The sequence below is a fragment of the Gorilla gorilla genome, chromosome 19, assembly GCF_029281585.2.
Source record: "Gorilla gorilla gorilla isolate KB3781 chromosome 19, NHGRI_mGorGor1-v2.1_pri, whole genome shotgun sequence".
Lineage (NCBI taxonomy): Eukaryota > Metazoa > Chordata > Mammalia > Primates > Hominidae > Gorilla > Gorilla gorilla.
The window spans coordinates 87,349,746-87,367,816 of record NC_073243.2 but is presented as its reverse complement, the minus strand read 5'-3'; the positions used below and the strand labels follow the sequence as shown (position 1 = coordinate 87,367,816).

The window sequence follows — 18,071 nt, the reverse complement described above, 5'->3', positions numbered from 1 at the left end:
ACAAACACCATATACTTGTACTTAGTTTCTAAAATGTCTGTATTAGTCTATTCTCACGCTGCTGATAAAGACATACCCAAGACTGGGTAATTTATAAAGGAAAGACGTTTAATTGACTCACAGCTCCACATGGCTGGGAGGCCTCACAAACGTGGTGGAAGGTGAATGAGGAGCAAAGTCACGTCTCACATGGCAGCAGGAAAGATAGCTTGTATAGAGGAACTCCCAATTATAACACCATCGGATCTCATGAGACTTATTCACTATCACAAGAACAGCACGGGAAAGACCACCCCCGTGATTCAGTTAACTCCCACTGGTCCCTCCCATGACACGTGGGAATTATGGGAGCTACAATTCAAGATGAGATTGGGGTGGGAACACAGCCAAACCATATCAATGGCATTTGGTGCAAGGGTGATCTCAATAAATATTTTTATATCAATGAATTTGTGATGTACTTGAATTGCCCCTCACATGACATCAAAATTTCTCACTTAGATGCTACTGGGATATTGGGCCAGATAACTCTTTGTCATTAAAATTGTAAGGATGCTTAGAAGCAGCCCTAGCTTCCACCCATTAGATTCCAGTAGTACTTGGCAGTTGACATAATCAAAAACGTCTTGGGACATTGCCAAATGTCCAGGGCCATGGCTAGTGAGGGCAAAATTATCACTGAATGAGAAACATTGTTATAAATCCACACAATAAAATAAATGAAAAAAATAAAGCAAGATATCTGAGTTTTCATTTGTCTCTGTCTCCTCCAAATGACTGAGATTGTTGATACAGCATACAGGGAAATAATGAATTTGGATCAGCCAACCTAAAGGAAAGTTTGAGTTGTGACCTAACTTTTATAATATTGAATAATAATAATAATAATAATGGTAATAGAGCACTAGCATTAGTCAACTTTATTGGGTGCATAAATACACTAAATGCCAGCCACTGAGTCCATGCTTCCTAGATATTAAATTATTTAGTCTTAGATTACTCTGCAAAGAAGAGACTGTTATCCAGTGTTACTGATGACAATGAAAAATAGATGGTCAGTTTAACTGACCCAAGTGAAAAACCTACTGAGTGAAAATTATTGGGACTCACACAGGATGACTGCAGGGCCTGCTGCTGAGCTACCCAATATGGCAGCCACTAGCCAAGCCACTAACCGTCATATAGCTATGACTACAAATGTAGTTTTTGAAATGAGATTTGATGTAAGTTGAAAATACTTGATAACTTGATATAAGCTTAAGAATTAGAGAAAAAAATTTAAAATATTTGAGTATGTTTTATATTGATGACATATTTAAAGGGTAATGTTGGGTTAAAGAAAAACATATAATTCAAATAAATGTCTCTTGCTTTTTGAAAACTTTTCCTATGTGGCTTTATCATTTCTATCCTAAGCCTCCTTTTCTTCTATACATTGGGTATAATAATAGTAATGGTGTCTATAGATTAGTTGTGAGGTTTCAATGATATGCTACATATGAAAGGCTTCATGAACTGTAGAACATCCTCCAAAGATTGTCTATTTATTTAAATAATATTCAATAGGAAATACAATTTTCCAGATGTTATACGATTTAGACAATCAAATAACATTCTAATTCTCATGAATGTGTGTTCCCAAAGGTCAGATAAGGTTGTAAATATTCATAACAAAAGATAACTTAGAAAATAAAAATCCATAAATTATGTTTCCATCTATAATTTAAAAATAATGGGACAGTTCAAGATCAGCCTGGGCAACACGGCGAAACCTTGTCTCTACTAAAATTACAAAAATTAGTTGGGCATGGTGGCATGAACCTGTAATCCTAGCTACTCAGGAGGCTGAGGCAGGAGAATCACTTTAACCCGGGAGGTGGAGGTTGCAGTGAGCCAAGATCGCACCACTGCACTCCAGCCTGTGCCACAGAGTGAGACTCACTCTCAAGAATAATAATAACAATAATAGTCATAATAATAATGAGACAAGATATGGGATGATCTAAAATCCTCTAAATGTATTGTACTATGCATTTGGAGTTGGAGGTAGATTTAATTTACTTATTGAATGTGTCATTTGTAAATGGACTGTATTTTAGACACATGTGTATATATATTCCTGAAAATGTAAAATATAATACTACTCCCAAAGGAAATTTATTACTGATAAAATACTTTTTTTCTCCAGTAATAGTTTTGCTCATTGTGGATTATGCAATTAATTAGTTATGGTTTATTGTGCTGAATTTGCATGTTCATTCTCCTGGTAAAAGGCTCAAGCTAAGAGGTAGTCAAAAATACATGTAAAATGTGAAATTTACATTTTAAACAGCACACATCTTTAAACTTGTTCTAAGAAATATGCAGGATTATTATTGGTTTTATTTTTCATACCAATATTAAAGGTAACCTGGAGCTGAAACCTAATTAATTGAAAAAAGCATAAGCACACGCCTTGCCCTATGAGTTCTGGAGCCCAGCACCACAGCAGCAGACCTGATGGGCATACATTAAATATCTAATCAAACAACTGTCACAAATATATAGGTACGCGATTAGTCTGCTCAAGAAAATTCTATATGAATTTTGAAACCTTTCCAAATACATGCTTTTAAACAATTTAATTTGAATCATGTACTATTAATAATGAAAGTTAGGTAAAAATAGTACAGAAAAGAGAAAAAAATGCTTTTAAAGAGTCAAAACAATGCTGTTAATTCTTAGACAGTAATTCCTCTGAGCAACGGCCTTTAATATAAAGATAAATATTACAAAAAAAGCTACTGCCTTTAAATTTTAATACTTTATCACAAGGTATTTAAAGTAAATTACAAACTAAAATGGGGGGGACCAATTCAGAGGTTAATATTCAGCATATACTGGAAATTCAGGACATAGGCTGTAGTCGAATATTTTTTTTTGTGTCACATTTCTAATGACCCTAATTTCTATCTTTAAATACAGGATCTTTTAGCAAAGCAAAAAATTGGGAGTGTCCACTAAGACTTGATACCATCCTCTTTAGTGTGCGAGCAGACATGTAATCTACCAAATTTGTACAAGAAAGAATAATAAATGCATGTGTTTTTATGGTCAGGAGCTAAAGGTTCTTAACTTATTCCTAATCTACTTTAAGAATTGAAGAGGTCAGTTCAAAATAGATCTATGCATAGATCAGGAATACAAAATGTTATACTAAGGTTGTCACTCCACACATAATAACATTAAATGCAAGTCAGATAGTTTTCAGAGGTTCTCGATCTACAGTGCTTTCTGGCTTAGTTCTTATAATTTGTCAAATTAGATTTTTTGTTGAAAAAAATTGTCCTCAATTTAGGATCCCCTTTAATTTGAAACAGAAACAAACACATTTATTGTAAAATTATGACTTAGTTTGTTTTCTAATAAACATTGTTTCCTTTTGTTAGCTGAAAGAAACAGTTCTTAAACTACAATTATAGATGCCAGGCTCACATATGAAGAGGTTTGGGATCATAGGTCTTCCTGTCTCTGAGTGAAATATGCTTGTAATATTCATCTTTTAATAAGTGAGTTCATCAGCATGTACACCTTTTGTTTACTTTTGTATCACATTTTCAATATGTTTTAAATTAAATGAATGACAATTGCTTTTTCTTTTCTTTTTCTTTCTTTGTCTGTCTTTTTTTACTCTAAATCTTTTGCCCTGCAGAATGACCATTAAAGGGTGCTTACTCTGGGGGAAACGTGGTGGGTTGTCATTGACATCTGTCAGCGTGATGTTCACAGTGGTTGTCCCCGATAAGCCTCCCATCTGGCCGCCCATGTCTTTGGCCTGGATGACCACTTGGTATTGCTCTCTGTTTTCTCTGTTCATGTTCGGTAAAGCAGTCCTGATGATACCTTGAGAAAATATAAAAACTTCCATTATCTTCACTGAAATCTCCATTGTTATTTTATTAAGTCCACAAAAAGTATTTTTAAGCTAGTGATTTTTTGAAAGATGCGTTTTGATACTCGTTTTTATTGTCTAGAAATTATAAAAGTGATTCTGCGGAAATATCATTTGTATTGTGTTACCCTTTCCTAGCAATACCACATGTGCTTAGAGTGGCCTATGCCTATATGTTCAAATATCTAAACAGAGGTTTCCATTAGTTCACTCTATCATTTAACTTTGAGTTCTTATATCTTTAAGTGTTGCATCTTCACTCATCTGTGAGTATTAATGTTAAGGTTTTGTTCTTATTCTCCCATGGTCTTTCTACTGATAAAGGTCATAAAGATGATCAAATGAACAAACAGCAATTCATGATTCCTGACCTGTTTCAGGCTCCACAGAGAAATAGGGCTGCCCTTGAAGTATGCTGTAAATGACTCTGGCGCTGTTCCCGTATGAAGGGTCATCGGCATCTGTAGCTGTGACTTGCACCACAGAAGTACCTGAAGTATCCAAATTCAGCTTAGTTCTGCACAGTACCAGAAGGAGGAGCAAAAGCACTGGTTTTCATTGAAGACTTGAATGATTTCTGGCTTTAATCATGACCTCTTAAAGAAACTTTCATATATAATTTGGATGAATATGTAGATATATAGTGTTATCACAGGTAAACTCTGAGTTCAAATACATAATATTTATTTAGTCAACAAGTCTATTTTTATGCATGCAATAAATAATTCCAGCATACAGATTATAATAAATACAGTCACTTTACAAATGCTCAAGTTGGATATTGAAATTCATTTGCACGTAATAGATTTGTTTTGTGTAAAGGGCATATCTAATCACACAGGAGTAAGTATGTTCTTCTTCCCCCTCTCCACTAATTAACTCTAAAAATAATTAACATCTGCTCTAGAATACAATTTTATGAATAGATTAAATTCTAAGTTTAGAAACAATTCAACATGATCCCAAGTTCCATGAACTACTAAAATCTATTTAATAAAGTTCAAGATATTTAAAAGGACTTTATAGTGAGATGACTGCCAGAAGTTCTTGGGATTTAATGAAGTAAATATTAAATAACAATCCCAGAACAATGCTTTTGAGAAATGTAGAGTCTGAAAATGTGCAATTATAACTGTTACAAGTAAAAAAAAGCTTTAGATTTGTTTAATCAGTTTAAACTACTTCACACATATTTGAGAAGTGTCTATTCTCCTACCAAATCCAAAAATATGACTCTAAAAATGTTATCACTGTTCTCTGATGCTTTTCATTGTCGGTCATTCTATATCTAATTTAAAAAATTAATGCAGTTTTAATTTTCTTGGCCTACAGATACATCTCCCATTTATGTACATTGAAAAGAGAAATTCTGCTTTCTTGAATGTTATATTTCTACCTTTTTTCATGCCTTATATTTTACAGGTTCCACAATCTAACTTGGTAATTCTGTATCAGTATGTATTTAACCATAGGTTTTCAACTGTTTTTTTTTTTAAATAAGATTTCAAAGAATTTGAAAGATACCAGCAGAGTTTTATACATAATAATTATGATAGGATTTTTTATGATGTTTAATAAAAAAATTCTAATCAATTTCCTCAATTGAAATATGTAGGTAGTACATATTCCAGACGAAATTTTTCGGTAAATTATGACTAGAGTATATGTGAAGATTATATAACCTCTATGGTATTCTAAATGTATTTATATTATATTTGGGATCAGAAATTTATACAACTTTTATCTGAATCCAAGGGACAAAAAAAATTATTTTCACAATTTTCTACTGAAGTTCAATGATATTTTCTTGATTTTTGAGGAGAGTGTCTACCTATATGTATTATAAAGATTCACAAATCCGTAGGAAGTGTAAATTGCATTGATCTTTTTTTTTCTGATTGTCTCCTAAAAGAAAAAATAAATAAATATGTACTCATGGTAGCAAATCAAAGAGGATTTCAATTAATTGATTATACTACTATAAGAATTTCTTGATTTTTAAAACACTTTTTGAATACCATCATAAACGTTGTAAATGAACTTACCTACAACAGACATTTCGGGAACACTAGCTGTATAGATTTCTTCTGGGAACGTTGGCTCATTGTCATTGATGTCATGAATTTTGATCACAAACTCTGACTCTGGCTCTACTGGCCTCAGAGTTCTTCTGTTAATAGCTTGTGCGCGTAGAGTATAAAAGGCCTTTTCCTCCCTATCAATTCGTCTTGTGGCATGAATATCACCTGTTTTTTCATCAATAATAAAAAGAGTACCAGCTCCATCTCCAGATAAGATATATTTGAGTGATCCATCTCCTTTATCTTGGTCTGAATGTAGCTAGGGGAAATAAAAAAGAGTATATCCATGATCATGTATAAAGGTGCACGATGCTGAAAGAATTCGCAGAAGGTCTTTCACGTCTCATCACTGAGCAACGGGGTCGGCTATCCTACTTCTTGAAATGAGAGTTGAATAAGTTTGATCACACGCATTTATACACTTTAAAGAATATGAATAGCCTTTTATATATCAGGATACTTTTTATTCTAAATGAAAAAAATGTAATAAAATTAAACCAAGCTCCTGTGTTTGCTTGGTAAATATTCATTTTTACGGGCAAATAAATTCTGTCCCAGATATAAGATATCAGTCTTGATAGGTGGGTGTAAACATTGCTCTCTCATTTCTTTCTGTGAATGAAAGATTATTTTATTCTTAAATGGTGCAAAAAAAAATCTGCTATAAACTTGTTATTAGCTATCATAGTTTTGTTGATGAATTAGTAATGTCTTAAGAACTGTAAGACAAGCAAAGCTGTAGGAGACAAAGTTCTTACTTTAAAAACAACATACATTATTTTTTGGTTTATACAATAGACAGTGATTACCCCACAAATATTTGTAGTACTCAGAGCAGATAGATATCTATATAACACATGTCTGTAAATTTTAAAGTTATAAATAAAATTAATGAACTATAAAATAAAATATGTTCTAGCCTCCTACCTTGTCAAATCTACCTTTTTAAAAAACTACAAGGACAAATTCTGTACAGGAACAAGGCAATACAAGGCCTGTGTCTTGCTCCTTTTCCTGAGCCTATAACATAACCACACTGAAGCTTTGAGAATCACTTCATCCCATCAAAGAGCTTTGCATGCCTTCATGTGGACATCTCAGCCCAATGTACACACCATCCTAGTGCAAATGCCAGTCCAGGAGTTCATGTGTCATGAACAAAGTCCATCTAGGTTATTTTTCAACAGATGCCCTTAAGGCTAGCCAACAGGCTTAGGAGTACATATACTACTGTACTAGTGACTGAGTCTAACCTTTGGGCAATTAACTTAAAGAAGAGCCTCTTCTAAAACCTAGAAGCAAGCTCTGGAATGTTTGGGCAGGAAATAATGGGCCCCAATGACCTTGAGAATTCTGGAAATGGACAGGCTGTTGCCAGATGGGTATACCTCCTGTCCCATATAGAATTCTTACTCTGAAAAGTAAAGCGTGGCCACAGGAAGAACAGATCTTGGCTTTGAAAAACATAAGAAGTGTAAGGTTTTTTTTTCAGTGTTACCACCCTACCAATAAACGTTTTTACATGCTAGAATCACAGTTTTATTATGTGCAATGAGATTATGCTTCAACAAATTTTTATGTTGTTACATGTTTGATAAGAAATATTTTAAAAACTGTAGATCTTAATTTCTACAAAAATATTTATTATAACAGACATCATTAGAGACATGTTTTATGTTTTAATATTTACATAAAATCTAGACATAAATCAGAATAGGCACACTGATCTACAGCCTACAGAATTAAGAATTCGAGACAATAATCTTCAATTATACGAAAAAATACATAGAGTTACGTATTTATCTAAATAAGTTTCATTTTTGCTCTTTACTTACACCAACACTTATTTTCATCTAATTAAGTGTAGAATTTTAAACTAATTACGTCCTATTTAAGAAGACTTTTGTTTATTGAATTGAAAGGTTCTTTTTTACTTATGAGAACTTATTTCAATGAACTTGCCCCTGAAAACATTTTTATGTAAACACCAAAAATATTTAAAATAAATAAAATTTTATGTGTATTTCTCTTTAATGCATGCTATTACTTGTTATCACTGGGTCTATAAAAGCAGTCTACTTTTTGGTTAATGGAAGTAGTAATTAGCACCTAGCCATTAACTCTGGATAAAACTACATTTCTGGATAAACTACTTATTAATACAGATATAATAGATTAAGAAAACCCCAAATGGACATATACTTTGGAGAAAAAGATAAAGAAGTCAGGTAACAAATAGTTTCTTACTACATTTTTAGCTATTCATAAACAATAATGTAAGGTTGAGAAACTCAGGAAATAACTCCTTTTAACTAAAAAGCTTTCCGAAGTAACATGTGACTTTTATCCAGGAAACCACTCTTAAAAAAAGTCACAAGACTGATGCTTTACAGGAACTGAAAATGTACATAGTTGCTGGGAAACTTTCCAATTATATGCATGTGCAACACAGTGGCAATTTTCCAAGTTACAGATTTAAGCACTGCATATCTCTTGTTCTATCTGAGAATTAAAATAATTCAAGAAAAATTATTGATATTATCACTAATTTGAGCTGTTATGGTTTGTAGTAGATAGTTATATTTATTCTCTATGCATTCAATAATTTTAATTGAGAAATATTTGCTTATTCTCATAAGAACTGTGTACTTCTTAATCCAAATCAACAATTCCAGTCAGTTTCTGTGGAAGATTCAAACATTTTGTGAAATGGAAATTCACAAGACAGCCCCTAAAAAAGCCCCCAGGAATCAATCAGGATTTGTTAAGCTTACAATACCTAAATTATCAAAGGGTGAGTAGAGGTTTGAACCTGGGAAATTTTTATATGTTATTAATTTTGCATTTTAGAAAGAACACTGCATAAATATAGAATATAGATTTGGAATGAAGAAGGATCTAAGGCAAGATAGAGGTCATTAAAATCCTTTCTCCTGTTCTAATCAGTTAGACATGCAAAAAAGCTGCTAAGATGGTGAGATTTTAATTTTTAGAAAGCTCAGTTTTGGAATATAAATCACAGCAGGATTTATTATCTTCATTTATACTACAGAGAGTGAAAATTAAATCTTATAATTGGACCACATACTGTGGGAGTTTCTGTTGGATTAGAAAATTGAACATGGTAGTAGGAAATCAAAGAGATGGAGTTTGCAAGTAGACTGTGGTTTTGAGAATCAGAAAATGAAAGGATTTCTACCTTCACCAACGGGAATATAATTAAGAGAAGCAAATTACAACTAAGAATTTATACAGCTTGATCCTAAGATGACAGAATTACTATACGATTTACTTGAACCACTAGAGCTTGTACTAATGATAATGTATATTTAAAAAGTCACAGAGGGAAACAAATGATCACTAGCACCAGAATAACGGGCAAAAAGGACTGTATTTGAGGGCATGACATTAGCCTATGTTTAATGAAAGATAGTCTTTGAAAACATATTTGATACATGGACAAGTAAACAAACTACACGAGATATGCACTGTAATAATGAGATTATGTGGATAATCTCATTGTACATAAAACTGTGATCCTGGCATGTAAAAATGTTTATTGGTAGGGTGATACAACTAAAAAAAAACCTTACCCTTCTTATGTTTTTCAAAGTCAAGATCTGTTCTTCCTGTGGCCAAGCTTTACTTTTCAGAGTAAATAAAGGAGGCAGAAAGATGAATTTCCAGATCTCCTGAGACTTGGGGAATAGCTCCTCTTCTAGATGAAACTGATGGGATACAAGAACTAAGCAATAACAGGTCTACTGATATTGATGATTTCCTAACAGTTACAGAAACAGACCAAAGGACAAAGTTCTTGAGTTATACTCCCCTTCCTAAGCTTCCCATCTTCTTTTTAAATTTCTCCTTATTTTTTTAAATTATCTCTTATTCTGCATACTTTTTCAACAGTCGTTCTGGTATTACCACCTTCCCTCATTCTTTATGCGTCTGTGGCACAATTTTACTTCCTATTCCAATTCATTTACTGAGTAATGATCAGACAAGGGTTAGTCTTTATAACTGCAGCTTTCTCATGACTCTTCCTTTTTTATTTGGATATCAGGTAACAATACTTGGATTTAAAAAAACAAACATTTTATTGAACGAAAGAGTTTACATTGCTGAGAAGTTGGGATCAATGGGTCACATGCCAAAAAACTTAAAGCATCTACTTTGAAAGATATGACTTATATATTGATTTGTGTTTTACTATTTTATTATGTGAGACATTAAGTTTTCTTTAAACATAAAAAAATTAGATTATTGTGGTTTTAGTTCCTCAGTAACACCTGTTCTTCAGTGTGAAACATTTGTGTCACACATTTTTAAAAAGAATTTTATGTTAATACTGACCTTTTCTTTCCTTGAGAAAAGCCTATTAAAAATTCACAACCTGCTGTGTTCCTTGTAAATTCACAACCAGATAAAGGACATGGCAAGATACATGACAACTAATGAAAATAGAACAACTGGTACTGCACTGCACATTTAAAAGTCATTTTCCCATTGTTTAACTTTTTTATTCAGACATTTAATTGTAATACATTATTACATTTGTTTATATTGAGTAATTTTAATATTTACAACTAAACGATAGATTGAATTTAAAGAAAAATTTAAACAAATTTTTCAATGAATGCCTGGTCACTTGAAATGTGTCAGATTTCTGCTAATTTTATAACATTTCTTGTAAAACATCTTTGTATAAAATGAAATTTATAAGTTAAAGCGGTCTTGCAGCCTATCTAGTTTAAGACCTTTTTTTAAAAATTATTTTTAAAGAGGAGGAAAAGAATATCCAATCAATTGTTTATCCAGTGGAAATGAAATAAGCTTACACTTAAGTATATGGACAATGTTGGTAAAACATTTTAGTTTTTATCTGTTCAGTTTGCTATAGCAAACTACAATCATGTGCCACATGAAAACATTTCAATGACAGATTGCATAGACAACAGCAGTCCCATAAGTTTATGATACTGTATTTTTACTGTACATTTTCTATGTTTAGATATACAAAGACTTATCATTGTGTTATAATTGCCCACAGTACTCAGTAAAATAACATGCTGTACAGGTTTGTAACCTAGGAGCAATAGGCCCTACCATATAGCCTAGGTTTGTAGAAGGTTATACCATCTAAGATTGTGTGAGTACATTCTACAATGTTTGCACAATGACAAAATTGCCTAATGATGCATTTCTCAGAAGTTGAAGCTATGCAGGATTGGACCACAGACTGGGTGGCTTATAAGCAACAGAAATATACTTCTCACTGTTCTGGAGACTGGGAAGTCCAAGACCAAGGTGCCAACAGATTCGATGTCTGGTAAGGGCCCTCTTTCTGGTTTATAGATGATACCTTCTGGCTGTGTCTTCACATGGCAGAAGGGCAAAAGGTCTTCATTGAGGATCTCTTACTGGAGCACTAATACTATTCATGAGATTTCCACCTTCACACCTAAGCGCCTCACAAAGGCCCCACCTCCTAAAACCATCACCTTAGGAGTTAGGATTTCAACATATAAATCTTGGTGGCGAGGCCACAAATATTCACACCATAGCAAACCTTTAACTCTTAATATCAATTCATTTTTAAGTTACATTAAATGAAGAAATATTACCAAAAAAATCAATCTACAAAGTACAGGAAATTTAAGTAATTTGTTACCAAAAGGATAACAGATAAAATCTTTTACTTTTATTTTCACCATTGGCTAGAAGAAAAATAAAGAAAAAAATTTAAATAGTGAAAAAAACATATCTATCAAGAGGCACTTATATTGCTTATATTATTGTGAGATTATTTCTCATTCAGAATATTGATACCATTTTAGATATTGATAATTGTTGGTATTTGGTTTCATTCCAAAAACTGGAAAAGTAGAGATAATTAGAATTATATTTGTAGCACTACATTAGAATTATGTTTGTAATAGTTAGACTAGTTTTTAGAAAGATAAATTTCGATGAATGAATCACAAGGATTATAACATTCAGTATCTGAGTCAAACAATTTATGCTAAGTTTTTACATACATTAACCTGAAAATAATGAAATTATTGAATAGATTTTTCAATTTACAGTGATAATTTGTGTCTGATTTTCTTTCAAACAGCCAAGGTATTTTATATTTGTTGAAAAAAATGTAGAATGTGGCAAATACGCCAACCTCTCCTGGTGGTATCACTAGTATTCTGCTCTAATTGCTCCAGTTGATAAACATAATATTAAATGGCAAATAAAACACTGAATCAAATAACTTTAAATTTGCACCCAACAACAACAACAAAAAAAAAAACAGGTGAAAAATTGTCTGGTATCAGAAAGCAGCTGAAAGCATGTCAAAGCCAGCAAACACAATCTGGTCAGAAATAAATAAATAGTTACTCATGTTGTTGGGGCTGAAGAAAAATGAGGAGAATGGGAGAAAACCTTGAATTAGATGGAGTATGGGAAGATTACAGAGTAATGCTGGCAATATAGTCCTCCAAGTATAGTTTGCTCCCTCCAGAGCACTGTTTCAATATTAATGTACATAAAAAAAGACCAATTTCATGAATCTCGATAAAACAATTCTTCCTTCAAAAGTGGAAGGCCGGGTGTGGTGGCTCACACCTGTAATCCCAGCACTTTGGGAGGCCGAGGAAGGCAGATCACGAGGTCAACAGATCGAGACCATCCTGGGCAACATGGTGAAACCCCATCTCTACTAAAAATACAAAAATTAGCTGGGCATGGTGGTGCATGTCTGTAGTCCCAGCTACGTGGGCAGGAGAATCTCTTGAACTGGGGAGGCGGAGGTTGCAGTGAGCCAAGATCACGCCACTGCACTCCAGCCTGGAGACAGGGCAAGACTCTGTCTCAAAAACAACAAAAATGAAAATGGAGAGGAAAAATAAAGCTTAACAATGAAATAGATTATAAAAACAACTATAATAATTTGCCCATATATATGATTTAAATTGATAAGTACTTTTCTGAATAATTTCTTTTGGGGACCAGAGGCAAGTTTTGAAGATTTAAATGATGGGTGGGCACATATAGCTGCATAAATTAGTTCTTGGCAAAAAAGTTAAGTGGTTCATTCTTCACATTTGACAGGGTTCCCCAGAGATTTCCTCCAAGAGGGAAAACGTCAATAGGATCTGGATTAAATAACTAGGGATTCCTCTTTCCCATTTAGTCTTCCAAGTCTGCAGCCTACTGAAAGTTGGCCTTGTGCTTGTGGCCACTTCTGACTAAAGTGTCCAATCTGGGATGGTCCTGGAGATGTAGGAGCTCTCTTTGAAGTCAACTTGAATTACTCAAGAACCTACAAGAGATCAGACTTCTTCATGAGAATGCTATATAATTCTAGAAGGCAGGTCCTGCTAAAAATGTTGCTATGTCACTTCTTGAAGAATCTCAACTAGGATATATTTATTTGCTAGCATTGGAAAGATATTAAGATTACACTAAAAGCATTTATTTATTTCAGAAACACACTTTCACAGGCATTATCTAATTCCAAGGCCAGAAATTTAAAAAATATATTTACAGGCATTAACTGCTTCAAAGGTCAACAATTTAAGTACATAAGTTAAGGAACCCTCCTTCTAAGTTCTTAAGTGGTATATAAAACACAAAATAGACACATTATTTCTCATGTATTAGCTTATCACTTGTAAAGAGAGTTATTGAGAAAATGATTTAGAGAAAGTTCATATTATTTTAGAAGCCAGGACTCTTCTTATATTTTTGAAGATCACTGAATTATGAAAATTATCTCCTTGTGGTCTGAAAATGACATTGAACATTTTTACACCTTATTTTTTCCCCACAACTTGGAGAAGTCTTCTTAAGCATCTTGGATTAACAATATAGGGATATATGTACACAGGTGTCTAGGAAGTTGTTAAATAAATTCACAACATTTAAAAGCAAGAGATTCATTTAAAAGAAGATCACAGAAAAATTAGTAGGGAAATATAACTTCTTTGCTATGAGCTATACAAATAGCTGAGAATCATTCTTTCCTCCTTTTCACCAAGAAAGGCATAATGACAGAGAATTTTAAACGCAGGTGAGGGCTCGGTGTAAGTATTCACTAAGGAGTCTTTCAGGCCTGGCATGTGGCTCACACCTATAATCTCAGTGCTTTGGGAAGCCAAGGCAGAAGGATCTTTTGAGGCCAGGAGATCAAGACCAGTCTAGGCAACACAGACTCCTCTCTACATTTTTTTTTTCCTTTAATTAGCCAGGCATGGTGGCATGTCTGTAGTCCCAATTACTTGGGACTCAACTGGGACTCATAGGCAGGATTGCTCGAGCCCGTGCATGCAAGGTTACAGTGAGGTATGATCCTGCCATGACATTCTGGGAGACAGAGTAGAACTCTGTCTTCAAAAAAAATAAAAAAAGGAAATATTTCTGTAACTGACTGAATGAAACTAAAGAAGTGATAGAAATTCAAAGGGTGGTATTTTCGGACTTTAAAAGTTTGGAGACTTTGCTGCAGAGACAATATTTGAAGGTCTGTGCCTCTAAGCCTTCTAAAGGTGCTTTTATTTTTCAGAAGGTATAGGGTGACAAATACCTGACTGGATTCCTGAAGGAGAAGGACTAGGCAGCAGACTACGGTCTCGAGGGACTATGGTCAAAGAGAGGAAAGAGATAAACGAAGTTGGATCTTTACATTTATTTGATTTTTGAGACACGAACTAAAATGAGCATTTTTTAAAAAGGCTATGAAAGGTATCCGTGAAAAAACTTGTGTGTGTGTGTGTGTGTGTGTGTACAAAATACACAAACAATGCTAACACAGTATCGGGGGTACAAAGATCCTCTGAAATATAGCCAAGCAACCCTAAATTAAAATAAAAATAAGATTCTTGTTCTAGGTTAACTTTCTGTGTTTTCCCCAATAAAAAAGAATTAAGAAATCAAGATCAACGCTCTCACAAGGAAAAGGGATTGCTCGATTGACTGAGAGATATTCATATCTTCATCAGATGAATATACCTATCCCCAAACATATCAATGTCATGACCCTGTGATTTGCGTCCTCCCTCATGACATTGATTTATCCACCCTAAAAATTCATACTCATCTATAAAGATCCTATTTATCCAATTATACTTTTTACATGTGTGTGTGTATATGTATATACAATAGTATACAAAATTAAATATTTAAATTTCTTATGTATATATGTATATATAACTGAGCATGTACGTGGGTATACATATATAATTTGTGTGCACAAATATATACACATATAAACTCTTATAACACCTGTAACAATTTTGAACTATTATTTTTGTAATTTTTTCTGAAACTAAAAGTATAGTTATTTGAAAATAAGAACCAAGTTTTCTACTCTTGTGGACTCCAAACTTTTCACAGCACATAGTACATTTTCCTTTTATCTATTTTATTTATTTATAAAAGAAAATGGACATCAGAGCCAGATGTCAAACAAATAAATAAAAAAGATGAGCAATGATTTTGGAAAGCCTGAATATTTTAAATGAAGTGAAAGAGAGTCAGAAGTTCATAATGAAACATGGGGTCAACAATTACTCTATGTTAAAAGTATAAATCTGCACAAAGAAAATTTTAGCCTTCAAACTGAAAAAGATTGGGCTGTAAGATATACAGGACTTCCAGTTAACTATGAAATTAGATCAGTGGACTGTGATATATACATGGATTACCAGAGGACGATTTAAAATTTTTAGTGAACTGCTAATAATATAAATGCTAATCCAAATTTGCCTTTGAAACTGTAAGTTAGATCATTGTAAACATCTGTAATTTATCTTAAGTGTAGGATGAGGTAGGTAAGCAACAGCAGGCCAACGTTCCCACTGTCATCACGTAGAACAGCTAAATAAATCACAGAAAATCATACTGCCAGGGCCAAATTGCTATGTAAACAAGAACTGAATAAACTGAAACCTGAGAGAATTGTACAGATGTGAGCTGATGACTGGCAGCTGCTTTTTCCCGAGGGAATTTGCCAATTCTTGGCCAGGGGCTTGAAGGTGAGTATCTGTAACTGGCCAAGTAAAGGGCACTTCTAGGAGAAAAAAAAAGTAAGAGTTTTTATGGTACTGGAGTAAAAATATTGGTAAACTGAAGGTCTTCAAGCACATTGCCAGTCTTCCCCAAAAGACGTTTGTTGAATAGAGTCTGTAGGAGGCTAAAGGGCAAGGCTGAAAGCTTCTGAAAGCTGTAATATAATTACCCACATTTCCAGAGACTTGTGGTTCTTAGATTCAATTTTTTTTTTAAGTAAAGAGGTGAAAGTTGGAAGTCCTCCAGAGATTATGAAATTGAACTTGAGGATTTACAGAGACTTATTTTTTAACCTAAGGGCATTCACCAATTCTCAGTGCCTCTAGAAACTAAACATACACACTTGGTCCCTCGACAAATGGCCATCGCTCAGGAGAAGAGAAAGTAGAAGATACACTGCTCTTCATGTCAAGCTTAAGTGGCAAAACACACAGACAAATTCTTTCTGGTGACTTCTGTCAACTGTTGAAGAAGCGTAAAGCAAACAAATGTTAAGAAATTGGGTCATGCAATTGTCAGGGTTGGCAAGTCCAAAATCTACAGTGAAGGGCAGCAGATTCAAAATTCATGTAAGCGTTGATATTCCAGTCTTGAATCAGAAATCCACAGACTAGGCCACCACATGGGAACCTCAGCAGGGTTTCTTTTCTCTTTTTTTTTTTTTTGAGACTGAATCTTGCCCTGTCACCTAGGCTGGAGTGCAGTGGCGTGATTTCGGCTCACTGCAACCTCCACCTCCCAGCTTCAAGCGATTCTCCTGCCTCAGCCTCCTGAGTAGCTGGGATTACAGGCACCTGCCACCATGCCCCATGTATTTTTAGTAGAGATGGGGGTTCACCATGTTGGCCAGGCTGGTCTTCAAACTCCTGACCTTGGGGGATACACCTGCCTTGGCCTCCCAAAATGCTGGGATTACAGGCTTGAGCCACCGAGCCCAGCCAAGGGAATCTCAGCAGAGCTTCTATGCTATAGTCTTGAGATAGAATTCCCAGTCCCCCTCTTTTTTTTTTTTTTTTTTTTTTTTTTTAGGAAACCTCAATCCTTGCTCTTAAGGCCTTCAACTGATTTGATGGGGCCCAATGGTATTATGGAGAGTAATCTGCTCTATTTGTTTACTGATTATAAATGTTAAGCAGATCTAAAAAATACCTTCATAGCCACAATGAGACTAGTTAGTTTGATCAACTGTGTACCACATCTTAGCCAACTTGACATATAAAATTAATAATCAGAGTGATAAGCAAATAATCTGATAAACAAAAAGAAAACTTTCCAGTAAAAAATACCTCACTCTGGAGTCTTTGTGTTCTTTATACATATTGTTTGGTTAAAAATAAATTTTACTATACATGCAAAAAAGCACAATTAGGGGATTAATATGCAAGAATAAAAGTAGAGATAGAGAGAAACCATATTTGAATAACAGATTTAGCAAACAAGGCTGAAAATAGCTATATTTAATATATTTAAAAATGTAAAACAGGTGGAAAAATAGATAATAATTGAGATAAAATGAATCAAAAGAGCATTCTGAAACTGAAAATATAATATCTGACATTCATAAATCAACAGAGAGGTTTTACAGCAAATTGGATACAGAAAAACATAAGTTTAATCTTTCAGAGGCCAAAACAAAAATTCCCAGGTGAAGTCGTATATATAGAATATACACAAACTGAAAGATGCAGAAAACAAAAATATGAAAATGAAAATTACATAAGGTCACTGAATGCTCGTGAAGCACAATCAAAAGTTGCAAGACATGAAATCAGATTTCCAGAAGGAGAAAGAGTAAGAACGAAGTAGAAGTTGTATTCCGAGAGGAAATAGGTAAGAAATTTTTAAAAACTGGTGAAAGATTACAGCCTACACATTCAATAAAATGGAAGAACTCCCAAAAGGATAAATGAGAAGAAAATCACACCTAACCCAGTTATACTCAAAATTTTAAATACTCAGGACATAGAGAAAACTATGAAAGTACCTAGGAGAAA

General features: G+C 33.8%; 1 protein-coding gene across 2 annotated transcripts in view; it reads right to left on the bottom strand.

Moving 5' to 3' along the window:
- Positions 1–18,071, bottom strand: part of LOC101134111 (cadherin-10) — a 162,331-nt gene that overhangs the window by 44,221 nt on the left and 100,039 nt on the right. For both annotated transcript variants that reach the window (XM_019012927.4, XM_019012928.4), the window contains exons 3-5: positions 5,977–6,271; positions 4,303–4,422; positions 3,715–3,882 (exon numbers count right to left, since the gene is read on the bottom strand). In XM_019012927.4, the coding sequence (XP_018868472.3) occupies positions 3,715–3,882; positions 4,303–4,422; positions 5,977–6,271 (583 nt within the window). The remainder of the gene's footprint in view (positions 1–3,714; positions 3,883–4,302; positions 4,423–5,976; positions 6,272–18,071) is intronic.